Source organism: Strix uralensis, chromosome 12, assembly GCF_047716275.1.
Source record: "Strix uralensis isolate ZFMK-TIS-50842 chromosome 12, bStrUra1, whole genome shotgun sequence".
Classification (NCBI taxonomy): Eukaryota; Metazoa; Chordata; class Aves; order Strigiformes; family Strigidae; genus Strix; species Strix uralensis.
The window spans coordinates 5,468,564-5,493,698 of NC_133983.1; the positions used below are offsets into that span (position 1 = coordinate 5,468,564).

The following is a 25,135-nucleotide window of genomic DNA, read 5'->3' on the forward strand; positions in this document are numbered from 1 at the left end:
GATGCCAACCGAAGCCTGCATTTTTTGTCTTGAGCTGTTAACCTGCTACTGCCTTGAAATCACTTGAAGTGACTTGAAGCGCAGTGTACTTATAAGCTGGTCACTGGCTTGTAACAGAAAGGGTTACCCAAGCCCTTCCATGCAAACCCAGTCATCTCTTTAGCTTTTTGTTACAAGAGTAATGAGCTAAAGAAACCCATTAGTAGCTATTTTGAACAAATTAATGAGAGTTAAATATACCCAACCACTCAGAGCAGCATGATTCATTCATAAATAACACCCAAGTCATTGGCTAAGGTCCTATTTACATAAATTAATGAAATGATCACATTTACAACAGTGTGTAGTTTAAAGATAATTGCAGAAACATACAAGAACAGAACCCCGGCCTATGTTGTTTGATAGGAAATTAAAGAATAAAGAGACATGGTGGGTTTGAGAGAATATAAATCAGGTTGGTCCAAGATGGCCAGTGAGGCAGTGGGAGCTCTGGAGCTCTGCAGTGGGGGGAGGTGGGGGCAGTTCCTGCTGCTGACCTTCACAACACTCTAACTGTTGCTACTTCAGGAAATGAAGCCATTCCCATCTTCTGCCACGAGTGTGACCGTAGGAAGTCTAAAACTTTGCTTTACAAGGTTGCACTGATAGCTTTTGTTTTCACATTGTGCCTCCTTATAGCAGAAGGTACTGGAGCTGGCCCCTTTGTTTCTAAATAAATGAATTAGCATCAAGGTGAATTTTGGCAGTAGTTTGGTAAGTAAATATCCTTGAGTTTGTAACAATGTGAAGGTCTAACATTCCTGCCCAAATCCATCTTGCTGGTTTTGTGCCTTTTTCTTTAACTATCTGGCTGGTTTAAACAAGAAATGAGAAAGTAAGTGAGCTAGAATGTGGAGCCAGCTTGTAGACTGTTTTGTTACGGGATTTATGAAATCCCTATTACTAATGTTCAATAGGACAGGGGTTGTAGGAGTGGGAGTATCCTTCCCTGGCACAGCTAACACTGCTGGGAGCAAAACAGCAAACTTGCTAGTTCACAAGCTTTTCAGAATGTGCTGGTCAGGGGAAGTGCGTAGTACTGGACTGCTGGGTCAGCGTGCAGATGCCTAGCTGGAGAATGCTGCTGCTTCACCATAGACATGACTGGAAGCTTAAGAGATACTAAATTAAGATGAAAAAATACTATTCTATCATTTTATTAATAGGAGCATTCTATTTGTGTTTTTTCCCCAACTTTGCAATTATTAGGGGTGACACAAAGATATATTCACCTGCAACTGCCTATCAACAAACCCACCCATGTACAGTGTAGGCTGTACTTGAGATGTACAAAGTCAAGTGTCCATCAAAATGTACCCTGATTTATTGGGGCAGAACATCCATGGCTTAAAATATTTTTGAATGAAGACATCAGAAGCTATTTGCTGTGAATTTGTGGATCAAGACAAGCAGGTTTTGCTGGATTCCAGCACTAGAAAATCCATAATAACATAACCTCATGTGATAAGTTTTCCTTGAAACGTGTGTACTGAAAAACTGTTTTCTGTGATATACAGAATATAATCATGTTCATGAAATGAAATACTACGTCATCAGCTTTAGCTGTCTCTTAAGTGTAGGGAAGTCCTTGCTTGGTGCCAGGGAGATTTTGGCAACTACAGCTTTACTTTGGTTCAGATACAAACTGTTAGGCATAGTTTTCTCTACCTTCTCAGGGAACCTGTATGTTCATTTGTGTTTGTTTTGCCTCAGTCAGCTGTAAATTTAAATGAATATTTTCAGAATTCATAGATCCATCTGATTTTGATGCCAGAATGGATTGTTAGATACTTTGATCTAACCTTCCGTCTAACATAAACCAGAGTTTCAGACAGAAAAACATACAATCCTGATTTGAAGATATCAGGTGGATCCTTTGCTTTTTTGGTAGTTTATTTCATATAGGTTAGTTTATTTCATAGGTTAGTAACTTTTGTGTAAAAAATATTTTTTAAAAAAAATAATTATTTCTAATTTGAATATATCTGACATTTGATTATGGCAGTGCTTTCCCTGATAAATGAAAATTCCCTGCAACACTCTGTTTCCCTCCTGTGAAGATGCTTAAGCACTGCAATCAAGTGTTTCATCTGTCTTTTTATAATCTGAAGAGACTGAGTGAACTAATGAATTACAGCAGTGATTCCTGCTTTTCTAAAATTCCCACCTTACAGGTATTTCTTGGTGTAGCAGGTTCATATATTGGCAGGTTGAAGAGTTACATGGGCACTTTTTGTACCCACATTAAGTTACGGTACCCACTTTCTGAGCTGTGCATTTGATGCTCCAGGAATGCCAGGTTTATATCCCAGATATATTCCTCCACCTTACTAGAAAAGAGCCTGGGATGAATCCTCTGTATTTCAGCCCCTCATTTAGGCAGTGTTAGTGTTTGCTTTGGTCTTTCTATTCTTTCTAACATTCTTAGGATTACCCTTGTGGGAGCTGCTCGCTGTCCTGTGTACGTTGTACAGGGTATACACGGGGAAACTCCCCTCCTAGTTATGCCACCTGCACTGGGTGCTTAATACAAGGTGACACAACTGCGCTGGCAGAGCTAATTAGAGCCAGAGTAGTAACTAATGTACACTGTGAGACAAGGACTGTTAAATGTGCTTTGTTCTCTGCATGTAACAGTGCAATTTCTGGTTCACAACGCAACCTCAGATGGAGGGTGTTTCTCTTAAAGACTGTTTTTCTTTTGCAGATTGTCAAAATAAAAAACAGCCCCAAAGTTAAGCACCCTCTGGAGAGGACACAGTACCCATTTTAGGCATCATGAGATTCATAACTGTGCCAGGGTAAAACAAAGTGCTTAAGACATCTTAAATCAGCTCTAGACAAGTGCCAGGCAGCTTTCAAGAGGATTAATGTACAAACCAATGGGAGGTAAATGCCTTGAAATTCTGCTAGAGAAGAATCAAGCATAAACACTCCGAGGTACACTTAAAACTTGCCTTACCATTTAATGATTAATCCAATTTTAAGTTGTAATGCCAATTTTTGGAGACTATGACCAAAGCAAAACATTCCTTTTCCTTCCAGGCTTTATTAGAGATTTATTTCTAATAGTGTAATACTTTCTGTATTATCTTAATCTTTACAAACTCTTGCACCACAGAATCTTCTAAATTCTTCCTATCAATAAAGGATTATGTGCTATCACAAAAGTACGAGACAGTTATACTGTCCTACCTATAAGAATTCAAGTAAATCTAACCTTTACTCTCAGTCATTATAAATGAAGCATTCAGGATGAATGTTCTTTCTGATGCCACTAAAGGAACCAGAATAACTATACTGTAAACTACATATAATGCATGTTTATACAGGGCTTTAAAGTAGAAAGCAGTTACATACACTATAAAGCCATTCTCCATGTTTTATTAAAACCGACCTATGTTTTCTGTCAACACTACTGGGAAGTAGTCTTTATATACAGTTTTCTCATACATCTATATTTCTTAGACATGCTATATAAACTACAGATACAGATTTCACACATATTTTGAAACGGATAGTATGCTATCTAGCCACAAATAATATTTTCTTATATAAGACAATGTTATAACAACTTAATTTATCTGTAAACTTTAATGGCTGTGTGTAATGCCGTTCGCAATGATTTTGGCAAATCTACCATTACGGTGATGGCTACTACTGCATAATTGCCTAGAACAATGCAAACCCCTGTGCTCTTATCAGAGGTTATAGCTGCTGTTGGATTGTGCTAAAATATTGGAAGTTCTGGGCAAAGGTAACTTCCAAATGGCTGTGGCTTCCTTACTTTGTACCTTTCTATTAGCACTGAACACAAGAATTTCACAAAAACTGTCACAGCATTCTTCACAAAAAAACTTTCCATTTGGAAAAATACCTGTATTTGGCCTAGGGTAGTGTTGGTAATATTCTGTATGCAGTGCAGAGCCATCGGGTGGGGTCTCTCTGAGAATCTGGGCATTGTGGGCATAAAGCAAAATTTTCCAATAGCATCCCTGCAACAGGAGGACTATAAGAACTACTTCTCTTGATGTTCCCTTGCTCCAAGGGGTAAACTGAATCTCACCTAGACCGGTATGAAACCACAACAGTGCTGCATCAATCTAGCTGTATTGGCTGGCAACAGGCTTCCTTCATGTTCTGTCCAACTACTGTCCCTCTTCTGTGGGAATTAATCTGACAAAAGTTTTTATTTGAGTTTGAAACCTGAGCTTTATCTTTGTTCTTATTTAGGGGACTATTTTCCTAATAGGCTTCAAGCAATGAAGTAAATTTTCCCCTCAGTCCGAGCTGTCCAGTACATACTTTATCACTGCCATTCTGCACAGGGCCTTCTAGCTTGACATGCCATAGAAGAATGTGAAAATGACCTCAGGGCCCATCATAGCTCACTGCCAAGATGAAGCACAGGCCTATTAACAGTTTGAAGCAAAATCCTTCTTGTTTCATCATAGTGCAAGCTTTCTGTAGGGCAGATTGTGGGGCAATTTTGTTCACTGATTACTCAGACCGTATGATAAATCAGCATGACTGAGCTTGGTGTTTTCAATTTATTGCATAGCTATATTTTTTTTCATATTTCTAATCAGCTTTTAAACACATAAACTTTATATTTTACATGACTGTAAAACAGTATTTAGAAGGAAATATGTAGGTATCTTGAAGATCTCCAAATCTCTTAATTTAGGGTTAGAGACAGTGATTTTTGTCATCAGTCTCTGTATGCATCAATAAAGGATTAACCTGCAATTTAGGAATAGCCTGGTAACTGTTTTCTGTCACTTTCTTTTAGGGAAGAGTCAAGGGAGAGAGAGTAACCCATGCCATCTATATTCCTACAACTCCCAGTTTCAAAACTTGAAAAACCATGGATTAGGCCCCCTAAATAATTTAACATGTCTTAAAATGTAAGATCTTCTAGTCCAATCCTTTTATTTGCCTGCTGGCTTTTAGTCTTGTACTGGCTTTGTATTTTCCCAGCTTTTCTCTTTAGCCTTGAAAGCTAGAAAGAGATTCTTGCCTAATCATTTGTCTCTATGAAACTGTGAGAGTAAAAAGAACTTCTTAAAATAGTACTTTTTTTTTTATTGCTTGAGCCCTACATAGGAGAATGCCGAGATCATAGTCTAACTCTCACAGAGTAAATTCATTTTGTGTAATAATGACCATGATCTATGTAAGTCCCAACATATTACTTATTAGCTAAAGTACTGAGGTATTGCACTGAGTGAACATCAGTTATTAGTCAATGGAAGTCTTCTATATCAGTTTAGTCTGAATAATTTTTTATTACTTTACTCTGTTTTTCTTCTCACATAATTCTTAGTCTGAAAATTCTGTCTACTTAGGAGTCCTTAAGAGAGAGACGTCTGTTATTTGGGTTGAAATCTTGGCTCTGGTGACGTCAATGGAAAAAAAACACCCATTGACTTCAGCTGGGTCAGGATTTCTCCCTTGTGGTTTATGAATCTATTGATTTTAACTAAGGCTGTAGAGCCATACATAAATGAGAAACAAACTGCAGAAAAGGAGCAAATGATCAAACTCTTCCCCAAAACAAAATGCTGGAGCATCTCCAGTCTCACCAACACCTGCCTCATGATCTCATTGACACATCTGCATTTCTCTTTAGAGAGGAGACAAAAGCACTGCACAGCACAAGCTATTCCTTAGTTTTGTGATAACTCTTTTAAATAAGATGCCTATGTACAGCTATAATCACCTCTCAGTTGGGGGCATGAGCTTTCAAGCTTTCTTCTAGCATCAGTCTTATTGGACATCAGTAGGTAGATACAGCCCTGCATGCTGACGAAGAGTCATGTAGCAGAGATACTTTGGAGTAGCTTCTAAGCTGTGAACTTGATGTTTTGATAACACTTGAACTTTCTAATATCACGGTTAGCCCAACATACTTCATTGTTCCTGCTCACTGAAACTCTTTGCTTTCTGTTACTGGTGTTGTGAAATAATGATGCTTCTGCCAAGAAGGCAAGGCGTTGAGACCTGCTGGAAGGCGGATTACATTAACACTGAAGAAGAAAAAAAGAAAGCATGGCTCTTTACTGTAGAATGATAGTGAAAGTCTGTGTGGAGCTTGTTTGTTTTCCAAAGGTAAATCTTTCGAGGGGACTGCAGAGAACAACCTCCTAAACTTAGTATTTGAGAAATTATTTCCTCCTGTATCATTCCTTGGGGGAAGAGACGGTATCTCCATTTTAATGTTTCACCCGTTTAAAAAATGGTGTGTTCAGGGGGTAACATCTTGCTATCAATGGATTGTCTCCTTGCTCTCATTGCGGCCATGCTGACAAGTGAGCTCCTTGATGTGAATTAGGCATCACTAAAAGCGGCCACTTCTGTAATGTCCTAATAAATGAAATGAATCGGGAAATCCAAGAAGAGTCTGCTTGGGAACAATCCTTGCTATTACTGGGCAGCCTGTATTTGAAAGTCATGAGCCACCCTGTTAGGTCCTCCAGTTTCTTTTTTTTCTATAAATGCAGTAGGTGGCTGTTACGTTCATTATCAGGTTAGGATCTACTAAGATCTATAAGGATCTACTGCTCCACCTTGTGGTCTGAAAAAAGTGTTCCATTATTCTACTCGAGTGGTGTATCAGAAAAAGTCTAGCCTCTCCCCCTTTTTTTTATTAAACTGGAATTTGACTGGAATTAGTATCATACTTTTCCTCGAGATACAGATGTGTTGTCACTTTGTCATGCTTCAGGATACACATTGCAAGAGGTGTTTGATTACAGGAGAGAAAAAGAGAGAAAGAGAAGTAAAAGTTAAAGCAGTGAAGAGTGCTATTCAGCACACATAGTTCAGAAGGTGCAGAATAACTTATAAATAGCTAGCAAAAAATAAGATACGCAATACTCGGCTGCTTTTTTTCAGTATGTATGCTAGGCCCATGGTAACAGCTTGTTTGTATGGTCAGTGAGGCAATCAGATAGGGTGTATTCTTCCATGCTGCTGATGGGCCAGAAAATCAGCAGTTTCCCACCGTTCTGCAGACTTCAGTAAAGATGAATGCTATGCAATCACCCGGCCGCAATCCTTCCTGTACATCAATGCCACAAAAGCTGTTTCTCAAACTAACAAGAATGCTATAGCAAGACATGGCTTTTTTACTCATTCTGTCACTAATTGCAGTTCTTGGAAATCATGCAATATTTTTATCCAGCTCTGAAATAAAGACTGTAAAGTAATATTCTTCCACTGTTGAAATCACCACTCCTGTGTACTTCAGTGGGGCAGTATCAAACCAGTACTGCTCTTCTGATGCTAGGTTTATTCTAGGGAAGCAGTTTATAACAAAGCAGCCCAGGAAAGGCTTTGTATTTGTGTAGCCTACCACCACCGGTCTGGGAGTGTTGGATCCTATTTTGGACACTTAAATTAGCATATATTCTTAAACAATAGTAATAGCCAAAAAATAGCAAGCAGTTAATACCTACATTAAAAGCACAGCTTCTGCAATCACTTGTGCTTTTGGAAGTGAGTGGTTGTGCTCATAAAGCCTTAAAGAGTAGAAGCACTGGAAAAATTACCATCTTCTATTAAAAGGCTTATTGTATAATACGGGCAGCTTGTCTTACTGCATACCAACAATCAGAACGCTAGTCATAAAAAAGTTATGGACTAGCAAAAGACAACTGTCTGCTCAATCCTGTCCGAGTTTTGTTTAGTAATATGTTATCATGGAATTCCATGCACTGGAAAGTTGGTAGTGTGCTTTGGATGAATATGAGTGTCAAGAAGTATGTGGCTTACATAGCCAGACCTCCCTGCTGACAGTTTCAGTCTCTGAATGGTAGACCCTAGTTCTCAAAGTGGTGTGCTGTGCTGTCACCTTTGTCATGCTTCAGGAGAGTGATTGCAAAACTTGTGTAAATGGTGAATAGGGGAAAGGAGAAGGAAGAGTGAAAATAAAACAAAGGATAGCTTTGGTAAGTAGTTTAGAGGTTCTTTCCTATGGTCTTCATGAAGAATAATATGTCAAAAGGCAAGGAACTTAACTGTTTCCCTTTCATTCCCCCCACCTCCTTCCCCCTTCTTTATGGATTAAAGGTTTCAAAAGCTGTATGGCTAAAATTAAGTATGTTGAATCTATACAGAAGTTAAGATGCTGAATTATACTACAGTTATCTCTCCAGAATTTTCATGAGAACAGGGATTATTCAGCATTACTGGGGGTCTAGTCACTTTTGGTGCTGATTTCCTGAAGGACTCAGATATCCTTCTTTAGGATGTCAAATCCTGAGTGTCCGTAAGGCAATTCATTTGAAACTATTCTGACTTGGCACTAGTGTGTAAGATCTACACAATTAGGATGAAATCTTGCCACAAAAGGTTCAAGACTTAACTCAGAAGCAGGGAGAAGGAAAGGCGAATATTAAGGAATTGTAGTTGGAGGAGGGAATTACAGGTTGTCAAGACACGCTGTAATAGGCTACTAACATGAATCCTTTGTCTCCAAATGCCCTGAGGAAGGGATACTGAAGGTTTATAATCAGTGTGATATTCCTGGAATCTTTACATACTCTTCATTGAAACTGGATTGGGGCAGTGGAGTTGTCCTGAATACAACTTATTTCAGCTTTAATAATAGTAACGATTTCTTGTTGTCACATTTCAAGTCAAGAAGTCAAGAGTCAGTTGCAAGATTCCCCCAAATACATGATCATGGTTTTGTATATTCTGTATGAAGGATATATACAGAGAGAATGGGAAGTACTGAGAGTAAGGTAGTACTGAAAGATCTAGAACTGTATTGCAAAGACACTCCATTAAAATTTGTCTCCTGCCTCCTGAATTAAAACATTTTAATATAAATATATGTCCAAATATAGAATTTATTTGGGTATGGTTTATTATTTTGTAATAGTGCTGAGAGCAGTTAGGTACATCATCATCTAATAGTTACAATGTATGTAAATGCTATGGAGTTTCCAGTCCAAACTGATATTAGAGAGCCGTACTACAGTTCTTAGTTATTTAATCAATTGGTTAACCTGCGACAAAGGCTTTAGAACTGGGAGCTGCTGATGTCTTCCCATTAGACACAGCAAAAATGAAGGCATGAGCTATTTGATGGTGCTCCTTAGAACTCCTCAAAATTCTTTAAACCATTTGTTTCCATTTTAATTCACAGCAAGAGGTTCAGTAATTTGTGGACTGATTTTAATCATCGTTTCCCTCACAGCTATCTAAACACCCACTAAAGCAGTATGTTCTGATCTTATGTGTAAGTACTTCTATTAACATTCTGGTTTGTATTAGTTTAAGTATGGGGAGGAAAGTATCTGTTTTGAAATAACATCTTTAAACTGCTAGAGCTGTATTCACATATTCACTGAACTGACAGACAGGTTTGTGATATTTTGCCAGAAGATGAAAGGGAAATTCTGCCTCAAAACCATGTAGACCATGTCTCAGTCTCCTTAGAGATATTTTGGTTTCTTCAGTAAAGAAGGGCTGTTGGCTGCTACACTCCTAATACGGCCTTTTTATTTTCCATTGCTCCCAGCGAATTGAATAAAGAGCTTAAAAAGATGTTAGTGAGAAAACAGACTAGAAACAGATGAAGCTTAAGTGCCTGCTATTTCAGCTTGAATGAGTATCCAAAACCTGAGATCCCTAGCCAAACTATAAGAAACTCCTGTATCTGTTTTAATAAGTGTTAATGTGAATGTAGAAGGCTCCCTAATGTAACTTTCAGAATTCACTTCTCCAGGAGGAATATATATCCTATTGGAATGGATTTCTAGGGATATTTCCCTACTTCAGTTTCTTGGCAGAATTGAGAAGGGCATACAGGATTGATGGAGCGGTGAGGAGGATGGGGAGAAGACCACGAGTAGAGATTTTAAATTTCCAGACAATGGAACTAAGTTTACTACTTGATGTTTTTTCTGTCTCTTAGTTCAAAATAAAGTGCTTCTGAGTGGTAATCAGAATGTGTTCATTCAGTGTGCTTAGAAAGAGGTATCTGCTGTTGTCAGAACAGCTCATTTGGTTTGCACCAGCTTTTTTATTGTCTCTGTAATGTGGAGGAGCAAAGGTGGAAAACCAGTTTTGGTAATTGATTGGAGCACCCCTTAGATCAGTTCTGAATGCTTGCCCCACATTAATCAAATGGTGGTTCTCTTAAGGTGTAACGTCAAGCCAAATACTGTGAATCTTGTCTAGAACCTTTCTATGCTTGTATATCTCTAGAACCTTTGTAAAATTGTCAGTCTGAGGGGTGCTAGAATTGTGCAGGCACAAATAACTTCTCCACTCAACCAGGTATTTAGCCAAGAGTCCATACAGTGTACAGCTTATACACTATTTCATGGTATCTTACCCCAGAGTCAGAAACTAGAATTTTAGAATTGATGAAAGATTTGGGTGAAAAAGATTCAGTTCTTCCTTACTGTCCATTCATAATGCTTCATATGTAGTAGGTGTATGACATAGTAGCTTATAACTCTGCAGACATTACAGTTCTGAAGATTTATTCTTCGGAGCCAAGATGACACGTAGAGGAGAAGAGGGAATTTCAGAGAAGCAGCTGGCATGTGAGCTACATGGCTGCTGAGCCCAGGTGAATCTATGCTCTGTATACACCAGATGATCAGTGGCTGACCAAGGAAAGGAAAGAGAGATGGTCAAGTCATGTGGGAAAGGGAAGAGAACAACTTGTGAGCTGGCCACCGAATCCAGCTCTGGGGAAGGACGTACTGTCATACCACACAATCATCCCCAATGTCACACGATGCATGGAAGCCCAAAGCTCATGGCCGCGGTGTGGAGATCAGCATAATAGTTTAACCTATCTGAGGTCACTGGTTTGATGCACTAATGGGAATTGAAAGCCCCCTGTTAGGAAACCAAAATCACTAGATTTGCATCTAAGCTTTGACTGACTGATGAGTCAAACTCTTGGCATAGGCTTTGCAGTAAGATTACTTCAAGGTTGATTTATTATTATCATCATCAATGCTATTTTGGAATGTAAACCCTGATATTACAAGGCAAAGGTCATCTGCCTTTGAAGCGTGAAGCACCAGATCATATTCTTTCTCAAAATAGTGATTAAATTTGATGGCAGACACTTGGCAAAACACAGGGGGCAGAACCTAGTAGAAAGGCAAGGTAGTGCTGGTCAGCATTGTAGCTTGCTTTTGGTGAAGCGGTGCGCTAGCCAGGCTCACAGCTCTGTGGGAGGTGGTACTTTCACAGGTGTCATTCTCAGCGTGTGACAGCTCTTGGCTTCTGGCTTTGTGCTGGCCTGGTTTGGGGATATTCAGATTTGGTTGTATGCTGTCTGTCTTTGGTACCTGCGCTGTGGATTGCTCAGTCCTGCGTTACAGCTTATGGAACTATGACTAGGAAAGGGAGCATTAGGATACATTGTAAGATACTTCTGCTTTAAAGTGTATTGATTGCTGGTGAACTGTGCTTTGAAGCAAACGTTTCTTCCAGAAATACTGTGGTCTAAAAACACTTTAAAAAATAATGCTTCAGAGGCAATTAAAAGTCAATATTATGGTAGCTAGACAATTGTTAAAATATTTATCTGCATCTATTAATAAATTCATGAAAAGCTTAATCTGATTCTTATGATACAATAAGTCTCCAGTGACTAATCCAACAATTACATGCTTCCTAATGAGTAGTCTGAACATGACTGACCTTGCAAATACTTTGGCTCACAAAAAAAGTACTTTATGATGGTAAACGATTTTTCCACAAATTTCAATGGGAAATACTAATTTTCCCTATGACTATGCAGGAAAATGAAACAAAAATGAACATTAATACTAAAAGTATCATGTACAAAAACTGCAATAGCTTGGTTAACTAAGGCTGAGCATCATCCTCCCCCACTGTGAGCACATCAGTTAATCATACTAGGCATTACTCAACTTCATTTGGCATCAGTAAAATTTTAGATGGAATCCAAACATCAGAGTAAGTCTCTCCCTAAATTGATGAGAATCTGATTTTAATACTCTTCTTATTCTTTAATTTGGCATAGCCTCTTACAGAACTGGGGAGCACTTAAAAGTCTGGATGAGTTATAAAGACTTGTTTTGAGTACACTGATGCTGACCACTTACAGAGAGAGTCATACAGCTAGGGAGTCTCTTTTTAAAAAAAGAAAAATGGGCTCTTGCCAGAAATGACTTATAATGAGGATATAGCACTTGTGAGAATAGCCAGTAGAAATGACTGTAGTTGATGATTTCTTCAGTGACATACACTGCTCCTTGAAACTCTCACAAAAGGACTGCACAAGGAGTATTTGATTTGCTGCAAAGACTGCTTTTCCTTTCTGCTGTGAGCAGCAGTCAAATACATGTAAGTTGTGGTGTTTATTGATCACTGACAAGGTGATGCTTGAGAATTCCCCCTTCTGGAGTGTTGCCTCATCTGCTTAATGAGAGCTTGCAGAATTTTACCATCTGTACAGAGCCTCCCTATCATCTTATAAAGTAGTCTAGAGCACATACTGGGCATATCCTGCTTACAAGAAGTCAGTGAGGGCAAGATCTCATCCAGGCTGTTCATACTAAACTGTCCTGAAAGTTTTCTGTGGCCCGTTTCATGTTATAATACAGCCACTGGACCTGCCCTTGTGAGGCAGGCAAGGTCCTATGGAAGTAGGTAACTGATACCAGAAAGTATCTGATACCAAAAACACTCTAGCTTTTTTGATCTTACTAAAGATTGGGGATTTTATTTTTTTTTTTTTAACAGCACAAGAATGTTTCCAAAAATCACAGTTGTTCACAGAAGGGTTACATTCTGCCATCTATCTTTGTGCAGAAGTCCCATTGGGGTCTCTCAGCAGGCTACTCCCAAAACACAGATGTTTCTGGCTATTCATTCAGCATTTTAGTGCCGCTGGATACTTCTTACTCTCTAGTTTTTTGTTACTGGGAGCTTGTTAAAATACAAATAGGTTTTTTTGTTAACACTACCAGTGCTGTCTCCAGTTACCTAACATAAAAAAGTCTATGTAACTACCACTGGGTGGTGTATGCCTCGTGTAAGTAAAACACACCAAACCATCAGAGTTTTCTATGTGTGGAACTTCAAGATCTAACCCAAAAGCCTGTATGTTCAGTTTTTAATCAGGAAATTTCCCTGGAGTTTATCAAAGAAAGAAACTCAAGGATTTGGCTAGTAAGAAAGTGGGGGTGTATATGCATCCATGACCTTGTAAAATTCAACTTTGAATGAGGGAATACAGTGTGTATTTATACTTCTGAGTTCCTGTAAGTTCTCATGCTTTATTGAGAACCACCTATTTTTACAAGCATGGAAAGGCCCTTAGTGTGTCTGCTGGCATCTTAAATTAATCATAGCCAGCCTTAGGAACGTAACAGTCATCATGTCACCCACGTCACTTTTTTCAGATGTAAAGAGGGATGCCATTTTCTACCACTTCCATGTCCTTGATGCTGTTGTTCAACATCTAAGAGCATTTGTAGAACCTTTGTGGGTGTAGATATTGGAAGGATAACAAAATTTCTTTCTGCTAGATAGCACAGGCTATGCTGAAAACAAGTGTTAAAATACTTTAGTGGCTTAGGACTTATGGCATTGCAACATGCTTCCTTTTCACTGCCTGTTTTCTATCAATCTGTTGAAGATATGCAAGTTTGTAGCCCACATTTGACTATCTTTGTCTCAAGTCAGCTCTAGTTAAATTGCTGAGGCTGAGTAACTGCTGAGGCTTTCAGAATAAAGAGAAACTGAGGGAAGGAGAGGAAACCTTTTTCCTTCCCCTGATTTACTTTATACATGCCATCCAATTCAAGTTTAATCTATTTTTGTTTTTTTCCTTTATCTAGTAGCTCCTTATAAATATCAAAAGGCAAACTGTAACCCTACTATGAGCATCTTGTAAATGTTTTTTTTAAAGTGCAAGTCTGAACATGCTATACAAGTATAGAAACGCCACCTGATTTTGTCTCTAAAGAGTCCAGCAAAACTACTGAGATAATGAAATTAATGTTCTCCATGTCTATTAGTACCTGTATTTTTATTACCTCTTCTGTATGGAGATATGTAAGCCAGCAGTTATATGAAACCCACTGGATTATTATTTTGAGGTAGCAAAACTTGCTCTAGTATTAGAAAGGTTCCCTCCTGCTGTAGCAGTGTGGAAAAAAACCCCAGATGTTTAGGAAAATCTGTGATTTAGGACTGTAAAGGTATCAATGAAATCCAAGGATATCCCATAGCTCTGCCCATTGCCTCATGTTCTTTGGTCTTGTAGGAAAATTTACCCGTAGAGCAAACAAGCTGCCAAACCCAGTTTGAAAGAGAAAAGGGACTGAGCTGGCTTGAAACTCAGTAAAGTACTTTTAGAGCCTGAATCTCTTACACGAGTTTCTACTAAATGAAATTGATATATGTGTCCAACATGGGAGGCAATGGATGGAAAATTTTTGAGATACCATTGAGACAATTGTTGTAAAGAGAAGCAAGAGAGCTGCTAACCAGTCCCTGGCTATATTTCCATTCCCCACTTTTCAGTCAGGGTCTCTCCTGGAAATTCTGTCATGACTGAGTGGTATTAGCCGATATGCTGATGGCCGTACTCTATCAAACAGCATAGAAAAAGAAAAATATTATCTAGATGCAATTAAACTTCATTAAGCCAAACACAATCAAACTGTAAAAATTAGTCTGTCCCCCTGTTAGCCACAGTTGATGTGTCTTCATCCAGGTTAGCTAGCTGGTGTCCTCCATGAGAACACTTCCTTAGGAAAAGCCCACTGTTGATGGGTTTTGACCATCGGAATTATCCTGTTATTCATTTTATGGTAAAATAAGTCTTTTCAGCACCAGTAAAGGATGTTTGATATTATATATGTGTTCAAGAATGACATCCTAGGTGTTGATTGAGATGCTTCATACTGCAGTTTGTTCTCTGTTGAAGAGCAGAGTAAACGAGTGTTTATAATCTCTGTATCAGTAAGCAGTTCTCAGTCATTCTGTAGACCATGATAGCATAGGGCCTCTCTACCGTTGCTTGTAAAGGTCTGATTTCACTTTGATGGTATGGAGGAATTGGTGCAAACTTTTCACTGAAAGGTGCCTCTTGTAGCTGTGAAGTAGTTAGCTTTCCCTCCACTGCAATTTGGAAGTATTTGAATCAAAAGATGCTAATAAAGACCCAGGTTTCTCTAGCTGAACTCTAAGCGAACCTAAGATAATACATGGAGACTAAACAAAATGCAACCGAGTTGCAGACTGTTGCCTCCTGTGCCTGAGCCAGCAGCGAATTATAAAGGAAGAAGGTTAGGATATTAAGTGACTCAAAATATGACAGAAAAGAGTTCAAGCACTCTGGGTGTCACCTTGTTCAATGTGAGATAGGGGAATGTATCTCTTTCCCTAAAAATTGCCAGCTGACCTGGAGATCTGGCAGTGGTGCATATGTACTGAGTGGCATGAATGATGCTGCTGCCACACCTGCACCTGACACCGCAGAAACCTGCTGGGTTTGTGATGTGTTGTGCTGCTGTACTGTGACCGGCCAGAATTGTTTCTGGATGTAATGAAATAAGGATGGAGGTTATTTTTCAGTACTAACTACTTTCTTCAGCCTGTCTGGGTGGTGAGCAGAGAGATTTTCTGACTCCCCTCAGAAGTTTTGGAGGTACCAAAGTAGACCAAGTATTTCAGTAGCAGCCCTTTCTAGCATCCTATTAAGTTCTGAGGACAGGTGTAACTCCATGCTAATTGACAGGGATTTTCCCACCCTGCATTCCTCTTTTCACAGGAAGCAAGTATTTCATGCTACAAGTGTGAACCATTAGCCTTTATCACCAGGCAACCACATTATCAAGACGTACATAACTATCATACAGAACATGCTTTCTATCTAGCAGTTCTATCGGTATCGTTCACCGTTCACACACCCAGTCCTCCATCTGCTAGGCAGGGTCTGTTCTTCCGACGTGTGATCTGAGAGCACCCCAGGCACCTGCCCGGCTTGCAGATGGTGTTACTCCATCACAGTGTGGAGTCTCCACTGACAACACAGCGTATTTCAGGGAGATGAAAGGGGATGATGGAGTTAAGGTCTTACTGAAGATGTGCCAGACCATCTGAGCTAACTGTAGTTATTGTGCGTAGTTTTTTTTTTTTTTTTTTGTTGCTGTCATTGCCAAACTGTGCAGGAGGTGATGTTGTGTTTGTAACAAGTTTCCTACCTACTTTGGAGGGGGGGAGAAGCCCCAAACTGCAGAATGGAGGGCAGAGATCCTGATCCCACGTTAAAACTGTCCCCAAGGAACCTTTCAATGGTCCGGTACTAACTTTTTCCAGGTGCCGTTTTTTTGCTCAAGTTTGTGGTTTGGATTCCACACCCCCCACCACCACCACCCCCCCCCCGCCCCTTGATGCTATTTTTTGCGAACGAAAAAAGTGTTAAGCAGGCTGAAGCGGCAGCAGAAGGCACATACGGCTGTGCTCAAAACTAAGTTAAACTCGGAGGGGTGTGCGAGCAGCGCTCACCGTGCGGGCTGGCAGCGGCCGGGCCGGGGGCGCAGTGAGGAGCGGGGGAGCGGCGGGGCAGAGCAGAGCGGCACCGCCGCCGCCTCCCCGGGCCGGTACCGCTCCCGGGCACCGCGGGCTGAGCCGCGGCCCCCGGCTCAACTCCGGGAACAGGGAGCGGGGAGGGGGACGGACACACGGCGCTGGGGCGCGGGGCTGGGAAAAAAGACCTCGCAAGCTGTGCTCTTACCCCCTCCATTTTTGTAGCAGAGGTAGGGGAATCGCCAGACGTTGGCCAGGTCCACGGCGAAGCCGATGACGGAGAGGAGGAAGTCGATCTTCTTGCCCCAGGTCTCCCTGTCCGGGGCGCCGTAGCGCGGCGCGGGGGCGGCGGGCAGGAGGCTGCTGCTGGTGTACTGCACCCCGTTGTGCTCCTTCACCAGGATCAGCTCCACGTCCTTCCTCGGGGGCGGCGGCCCCGCGCGCTCCGGCAAGGGGGCCACCACCGACACTTTGCGGTCGGGCTGGATCTGTTTGTTCATCCTCGCCTTAAACATCCAGAGAGAGCGAGCTGAGGCGGGGGAGCGGGCGAGGCGGGGGGCGGGGGGGGGGGGGGGGGGGGAGCGCAGATAACGGAAGTGCACTTCCCGCTGGAGGCGACTCCGCGCTCCAGCCCGCCGGTGTCAGCGCGGCAGGAGCGAGGCACGGCCGTAATAAGAGCCATGCAAATGAGGCGGGAGAGGGGGGACCGCGGCGCCCGCGCCCGCCGGGGTGCCCCCGGGGAGCGGGGCTTCCCGCGCCCTTCCTCCGCGAGGGAGCGGCCGGGCGCTGCCCGCAGCCTCCCCAGCCGCCGCCGCACCTGGGGCCGCCGGCGGACACCGAGCTGGAGCCTCCCGGGCCGCGCCGAGAGCCGGCGGCTGAGCCGGGGAGCGCGGAGCCGGCCGGAGCCCCGCACCGCGCTGCCCCTTGCCCCAGCGCTGCCCCTTGCCCGCCGGCGGCAGTTCCACCGTGGGGTAAGGCTGCACAGGGCTCGTCCTGTCGCCGGCTGCGGGGCGCTCGGAGCTGCTCCTTCCCGCCAGGCACAACACGCGTCCCCGGTCGAGCAATCTGAAAGTGCTGTAGCAGGCAACAGGTCGAGCTAGTGTGGATTGCCCCGCTTCCCTCCTCCCCCGGCTGAGCTGCGCTACCGAGGCAGCTCTCCCCTGTCTGGTAGCGTGGCTTTAGTTAAACAGTAGAATTGGGCTTTTGACATCAAAACCTGGTGGGATGCAGGTTGGATGGCAGAGCTGGACACTGCTAATACTCCTACGCCGGGACTGATGGATGCCCGGCTTTTTCTCTTCTGGCAGGTGTGGGGCTGGTAGGATTCAGTTGTCAGGCTGAGGTATTTGCAGGACATGAACTATCTGCTGCTATTCCAAATGGGACCTGAGTTTTTTACGGTTAAAACGAGCAAAGAATTAGCTGGCAGAACAACAGTGATTGATGCCAAAAGTTGGCTAAATACAGCTGCAGAAAGGGGTTTTCAGGGGCTCCTCCTGTTACAGCTGTGAGCCATAACTCTACATTCGGTGTCGGTTAAGGGAATAAAATTTGAGCACAAAAGGCAGAAACTGGGTCTCCCTCCCCAGTGTTAAATAGCTTCCTTCCCTTCTGCCTGGCATCAATGAGAATAGGTCAGATCACAGAGGATTCTTGGTGGTGTTACAGCCTACCGTTCTTATGCAGTCAGTGAGGACTGATAATACAGTATTATAATTGTAATATGTGAAGGAGGTGCTAGAGTTCACAGTGAATACCAGGTTTCTCTGCAAACTTGGAATGTGAAAAAGCATCCCAACGCAGAGTTAAAGCTCGCATATTGGCCTCTTCCCTTCCTCTCTTTAGGCCACAGACTACAAAGATGCTAACAGGACAGCCATTGACAATTTCCAGATTTTTCTGCCTTCACAAAAAGCTCTTGGTTCAAACTCCAAGATCCAAGCTGTGACTCAGATCCTAAAGCCCTCATCTGGGTGAAGTATTTGAGCAGCCGACTATCATGCAGCTCCTCTGTTCTCTTTTGGTTTCTCTGTGACTTCCTACCCTCATCTTCTCCAAATACGCTGCATAAAACCATTTTCTCTATTCTTTCTGACACTTCATGCTATATGTGCTGCAGGTACTTCCCCTGTGCACAGTCATGACACAGTACCTGTAAACACTTATTGTTTGCCCATGCAGTACAACCCACGTTTTTACACCGATGTGCAGCTACACTGCTGCCTACTCCTGACCCACACTTTTACACGTATGTGCAGCTACACTGCTGCCTGCCATTGCTACCATCCACCAGTCACTGCCACCACATGCATCAAATACGTACCCGTGTTATATGCAGTGCCCCCAGATATGCCCCCACTCCCCTGCATTTCAGTGAGCCTGCACACCCATTCTCCCATAGCAAATAAAGGATGAGCTCTGTTCTGGGCATGAGGAGAGCCTCTGCTCCCAGCTGCAGAGCCCTGAAGCCGTCTTGCTGACAGACTCACCAGGTAGCACTGGGGATGTTTCTGTCCCATTCCCTGGTACCTATGGGGAGGGGGAAGATGACCGAAAGGGGATTCCTCCTTCTTGGTTCCACCACTCTGGGACTGCAGTCTCTCTGGGAGCTGAAGCTGAAGCTGTAGCCTAGCCAGTAAGGAGCTTTTTAAACCTGGTTCCCCTCTCTCCACGTGACTATTACTGCCTTAATAATCTGCACAGACTTCCTACGCTAGACAACAGCTCTCCCATATTGCTTCTGGAAAAATAAGGCCTTGCTAAGGAACACCTTTTTCCCACAAGGTCTCAATTAGCTGAGCTTGATCATGATGTCTATGGTGGGAGGAATCCAGAAAGCCCCCGCTTATTTCCTAAGAGAATTAAGTCACTGTGCATATATATATATGCCTTTAGTTCTTGCATGAAAAGTGTGCACAATCTGGTTAATGTAATATCTGCTGCACCCTCAAGGTAAGAAAGTCCTCAATTGGATTTTATAAAAAAGTTGCTTAATCTTGAATCTGTCTGGATCTTGTTATGCCTAATAGAGCCTGACAGCGGGTAGAGTTGAAGTCAGAGAAGGGAATATTGTATTTAGAAACCTCAATGGAGCCAGGCAAGATGGCAGGATGTTAGTGATATTCCACTGTTGAGTGGGAAACAGGCTATAATTTACTTCAGAAAATAGTCAGGTATTGCTAGGTTAGTCATCAATTATTCAAATTCTTGCCTATCATTCTCTGTGCAACATATAGGAGAATATACTGTAACAGTAAACTGGGATTGTCAGTCTCAGATGTTAGTATCTATGAAGAAAAAAAAACCCCCAACACCCAATGAACAACAATTTAGTGTGTACTTCCAGATCTCCATTTGCTGCTGGCATGAAGGCTCACTGTACTTGTTGGCAGCAGGGTCTGAATTCTCCACCTTCGGCAGCACAGCCCTCTGCCACTGATGTTACAGAGCTGAGGGAGCTGGCTGCTGTCCTTCCTATGAACCAGCTTTTTAGAGGGACTGTATCAACCAGTGTTCAAATATGTTGGAACTCTCTCTTTACAGTTGGTACATCTGAAAGAGTCTTGCTTCATATTATGTCTGATACACTTGATGAAAGAGCTTGGCAGTTGAGCCAAATGAAACAGTGACTGAGAGGGGATATGATTGCTTTATAAATACATTGAGGTAAATGTCACTGAGAAAAAAACCCACCAACAATAAGATTTAAACCAAAGGACAAAAGAATCATGATACATTTATCTGGAAAATGAGAAGAGTTCTAACTATCAAAGCAGTGAATATAGTGGGAACTAAAGACCTGGGTTTTAGGATATTGTTGTATGAGCAGGGTCATATGATGAAGTTGCTAGTGAGAGCTGTGATTTGGGCTTGAAGACCCTGGAGCTCACTTTCTTACTATAATCCAAGACACAACAAAAAGAGTAAAAAGGGACAGGGGATATATACAGAAACTATTTAATTTCACATCCTGGTACATTCACAGAAGCCCTGAGCTCATTCTGGCCTTGGGGATCACTGACACTGAAAGGCTAAACGTTTTTCAAACAAAGTGCATATGCTGAGTGAAGTTAGGTTTGGTTATTCTGTGATAGCAGAAACTCGGGGAATAGCTGGTTGCTGCAGGAACTGGGAACAATGTAGCCAATAGCCTTCTGACTCAATCAATGTTAAAACAATTTCACAGTGATAGGAACATGGCCATGGCAGGGGTGCCCATCTTTCTAGGTTAGCAGGTAAAGGATACCATGCTGTAGGCTGTATCAGACACCTTTTGATGACAGTAGATATATCAGCTCCAGCTTCTTGGACTGTTATGAGTGGGTTGGTCATGTTTGCTTCATAGTATCTCTAAAATCATATTGCCATTCCAAATGCAGTGTTTGCTACTTAGTATTTAAAAGCTTTGTGTTGTATTGTTAGCAGGCTGTTGTCATAGTATCTCTTCCCTAGAGCCAAAGAAATGCATCTCTTTCACTTGAGAGGGCACATTTGGGTTGGTCCAACCCTGCCTTTTGACAGTGTCTGTCATGCTACAAACTGTCTTCAGACTGGAAATAAATATTACAAAAGCACTCCACAATGGTTTGGTACTTCATTTATGCAAGAATGCCAAGTTCTAGGGGAAGACAAGGTCTCTCCCTCTTTCTTAATATCGTAACATTTGTATCTTCCTTATCAAGTTCCATGAGATTGTCACAAGTACACGCCTCCCAAGCCCATTTTACTTGGGATCTGCAAACCCTGGCATCAGGTGAACTTCTTCAAGGGAGCCATCAGTGTCACCCAAGCAAGCTATCCCATGGCATTTTTATCATTTTATCACATATAGAATGTGTCTGTGTGTGGAGAGGATGATGTGGAAGTCTAGGAGGTTTATCACTCACCATTTCACTGCTGCCCCCTCTCTATAGGCACACCTCTTCACCTCACTTTGGCCTCTTTTCAGCTTGCTAGCACTTATTATCTTTTCAAGATTATAAATCTACGTTGAAATGCTTCACAGCAGAAGTACTTAAGTTCTAGCTTCAACAATATTCTTTCTCGCTGCCTATTTTGAATTGCTAGCTCTTGCTGCTGCTTTAGCATCAGGTTTATTCTGTCTCAGAGATAGCTGTATGAGAGCAATTTGTAAAGCTGTGTATGTGGGGTGAAGCTGGGAGCACTCCCAGCCTCAGTCTGACTGTGCATGAGGTGCGCTGCATCCTCCCTTCATCTTGGCTTGTGCAGGAGAGAACCCAGGTGCAGGGTCCAGAAGGGAGCAAGGGCCCACACTGACCTAGTCCCTGCTTTGAACAGTAAGAGAACCAGAATGCTTGGGTCCACTGTAGTCCATCCTCTGGGTTCACCATGTCATACGTCCATGTAATCTTTCTCTTCTGTAGTTGGAATAAACCTCTCCTGAGCAAAAATGGCCTAGATTTTGGATGAAGTTTTACCAACATTTAGTGAAACAATAATAATTCCCAGGATTATCAGCCAAGACTTTAATGGGAGGGGGATCTTGCTTGCGTTTTTCAAACCTGTATTAAAAGCTTGTCCACAGACAGGTTATAAACACCCAAGTCATTCTGCTCTGTCATTTCTCTAGTTCTTAAAGGCCAGGTTTAACATTTTATTCTGCTCACTTCCATCCCATTTCTGTTACTCTATGATTCCTTTTTTTTCCCCGTGTGAGTCCCATTCTTCACTGATTTAATATTGCCTGCCAACCTCATCATCTCTGAATTTCATTAGCAAACACAAACTTTTGGGTGCATATTATTAATGCAAATATTTAATAAGCTCATTTCCAATAACAGATCTTTTAGGATGGGTAATCTCACTCCAAGCCTGTAATTATCCCTATAGCACAACATAGTATTATATCTTCTTTAGTCAGTTCCTTTCCTGTCTTAACAATGCTATTTATCTTCATCTCTTCTGCTCAGATTACAATTACAATTACAAATGTCATTGTAGCAGCTGCTTTTGTGAAGTCGTGATAGACTAATATCTACCACATTTTCCTTGCTTTTATAAAAGGCAGTTATCAGTATAAGGTACCAGATTAATCTGGCTTCCTTTGGGAAGCTTGTTTTGCATCTAGAGGTCTTCTGTGCTTATATGTCTATGGATAGATTTCGTGAAAAGTGTTTTAACTTGGGAACCCCATGTGGTTGTAGGTTTATATGCATCTCCCTAAATCAAGGCTTTTGTAAGGTACTTCAATAATTTCTGTCGTCTGGAGACCCTGAACAAGACACCTTGCTCAATGTCCAAAGCTAGACTGACAGATGACACAAAATATATCATGATATGAAAACTCGTTGAATTTCAGATGATCCTAAGATTAGATTTTTTACTGCACTGCTGATGGCAAGGTGCTGGATATTATTTTCCTCCTGTTGAAAAGACTGAACAAAAAACTAGAAGCAATCTGTCCTTGCTTGCTGGAAGGACCTGGCCTTTCTCTTGGTGCCAGTCTCTTGCTGATATCTCTGCTTGCACAGCAAGTAAAATATGTCCAATTGTGCAGACTGCAAAAAAGACTGAGAATGCTTAATTAGAAATAGGCATCTTGCTTAATTAGAAACAGGCACCTTAAGACAGGCTTCTGATCTTAAGTTTGTTGTGTACTACACTGATTATTGAACATATTCAAAGTCAATCTTTATGTAGCCTTCTTCATTTTAAGAGACGTCATGCACCTATATCTGAAGACACAATAGGACTGATTCTTTTTCCAAATGCAAACCAGCTGATTTCACTGACTACACTAAAGCCCGAACAAACCGTGAGAACACTTACAGTATTCACTGTTGGTGCTTTCTCCTAGGCCTAATATTAGCATTGGGGACCAAATTATTTCCTTTGGTATAGAAACAGAACTCCCTTTGTGGCCAGTGAGAATGGTATGCACAGATCTGGAGAGGAGATGTGGGAATGAAAGCCTCACTTATCTAAATTCTGTTTGTCATTTTTGACTTTTCTAAGAGTACTCAGAAACAAGTGAACTGTGCACAATAAAGTTGCCTTTTCAATAAGGGAAGGCGTGCAAGCAGCAGCTCACACTACTGTTGCCCAAGATTTACACTGCAGTTTTATCCAAATCAGAGTTCTGTTGTGCTAGATGCTGAACATGCACAAGCACAGAAAAAAAAGTCAGATTCACCTTATCTACCTAGAAGCAATTAGCTTTCCATTGCTGGTAGCTTGAGAGAAAGGACCACCATGTCTGTCAGTGGTCATAAGGCCACTGATTTCCTTAAGCTTTTGATATTGTGATTCCATCTCTTTGAGACAGAAGGAGAAAAAAAAAAAACAAACCAGTAGCTAATTGAAAATAGTCTCCTCGAAAACACTGAACAAGACTAGTTCTTAACTTCTTTTAAAAACAAAAGTGAATCTGTAAAAATATAAGCATTCAAAAGGATCCAAATCTCATCATGGGTATTAATGGAAGAGCCAAAATTAATTTATTCTCAAAGTTTAAGAACTTTTATGTATGTTTTGCCTTATGTAATTTTACACATTCATCTTACAGACGTTTTCACATGGTCACCTCATGTATATGTTTGAATGGGTTTTACTTATTCTTACTGTCCAAAGCCTTTGCAGTTCTACAGCAATAGGTCCATCAAGTTGTGAACTGATTTAGTACTTGGAAGCCTCAGGTTGCCCTCAGTTGTAGCATATGCCCAAGTGCAGCACCAACTAGCAAATTAACTTCCCAGCTAACATTGACTAGTTTGGACAGTTATAAGTAAATTGTTTTTGTTGAGCTGATTGTTTTAAAATTAAGCCTCCGAGCACCGAAAGAATCAGCAATGCTGAAGGAGACTCAGAGCCTGTCTTCAAAGTTATGACAAGTCAGGCACTTGGCAGTTTTCACAAGGACCTATATTTTAATATGGGCTATTTGATTATTTCTAAAGAGGCTTCTTAGCCATAAAAGAATTATGCTCATTGGCTGGACTGTGGCAAAAATACAATTGAATTAAGGATTGAAATAATTTAGGATCCAGCTGGACAAGTTGTCCCTGCGGCTGAGCAGTAACAGATGTATTAGGCTTTGGAAATTGCACAGAAAAAAAGGTATAATTGATCTAAGGTAACCTCACTACTTTATATTAAATAAATCAGTGCTGATAAGCTGAAAGGTTAGAAGCAAGAAGCTGAATTGAAGAAGGTGGACGTGGGAAAAAGTAAGTCTAGGTAAAACAAGTTAACTTTTAGGTCCTAAATGTGATAGGGACTGTGGACACTTGAGGTCTGTAAGGACAGTGGCTACGAGTTTCTAAATCAGCAGGAATTCTGTGGCGTGTTGGGGGAGAGAGGAGGAGGGGATACCAAATTGCACATCCTTGCAGAAGGGACATATTTTCTAAGTGAGAAAAAAAATTATAATCAGCCATCTCTATGTTAATTTGTGCATCTAAAATCATTTGTCACTGAAAAACATAAGCGACCCACAGTCCTCACTCTCTCGCACACATACGTACCTGTGGTATCGCTGCATTTCAGCTCAAGGATTAAAAGGAAAGGCTGCACCGTGCCCTGTGACAAC

General features: G+C 41.6%; 1 protein-coding gene across 1 annotated transcript in view; it reads right to left on the bottom strand.

The window, feature by feature from the left end:
• SLC6A2 (solute carrier family 6 member 2) overlaps nt 1-19,106 on the bottom strand; it is a 79,263-nt gene extending 60,157 nt beyond the window's left edge. The window contains exons 1-2 of the mRNA XM_074881784.1: nt 19,077-19,106; nt 16,796-17,093 (exon numbers count right to left, since the gene is read on the bottom strand). Coding sequence (XP_074737885.1) covers nt 16,796-17,093; nt 19,077-19,106 — 328 coding nt within the window. The remainder of the gene's footprint in view (nt 1-16,795; nt 17,094-19,076) is intronic.
• Nucleotides 19,107-25,135: the final 6,029 nt, after the last annotated feature.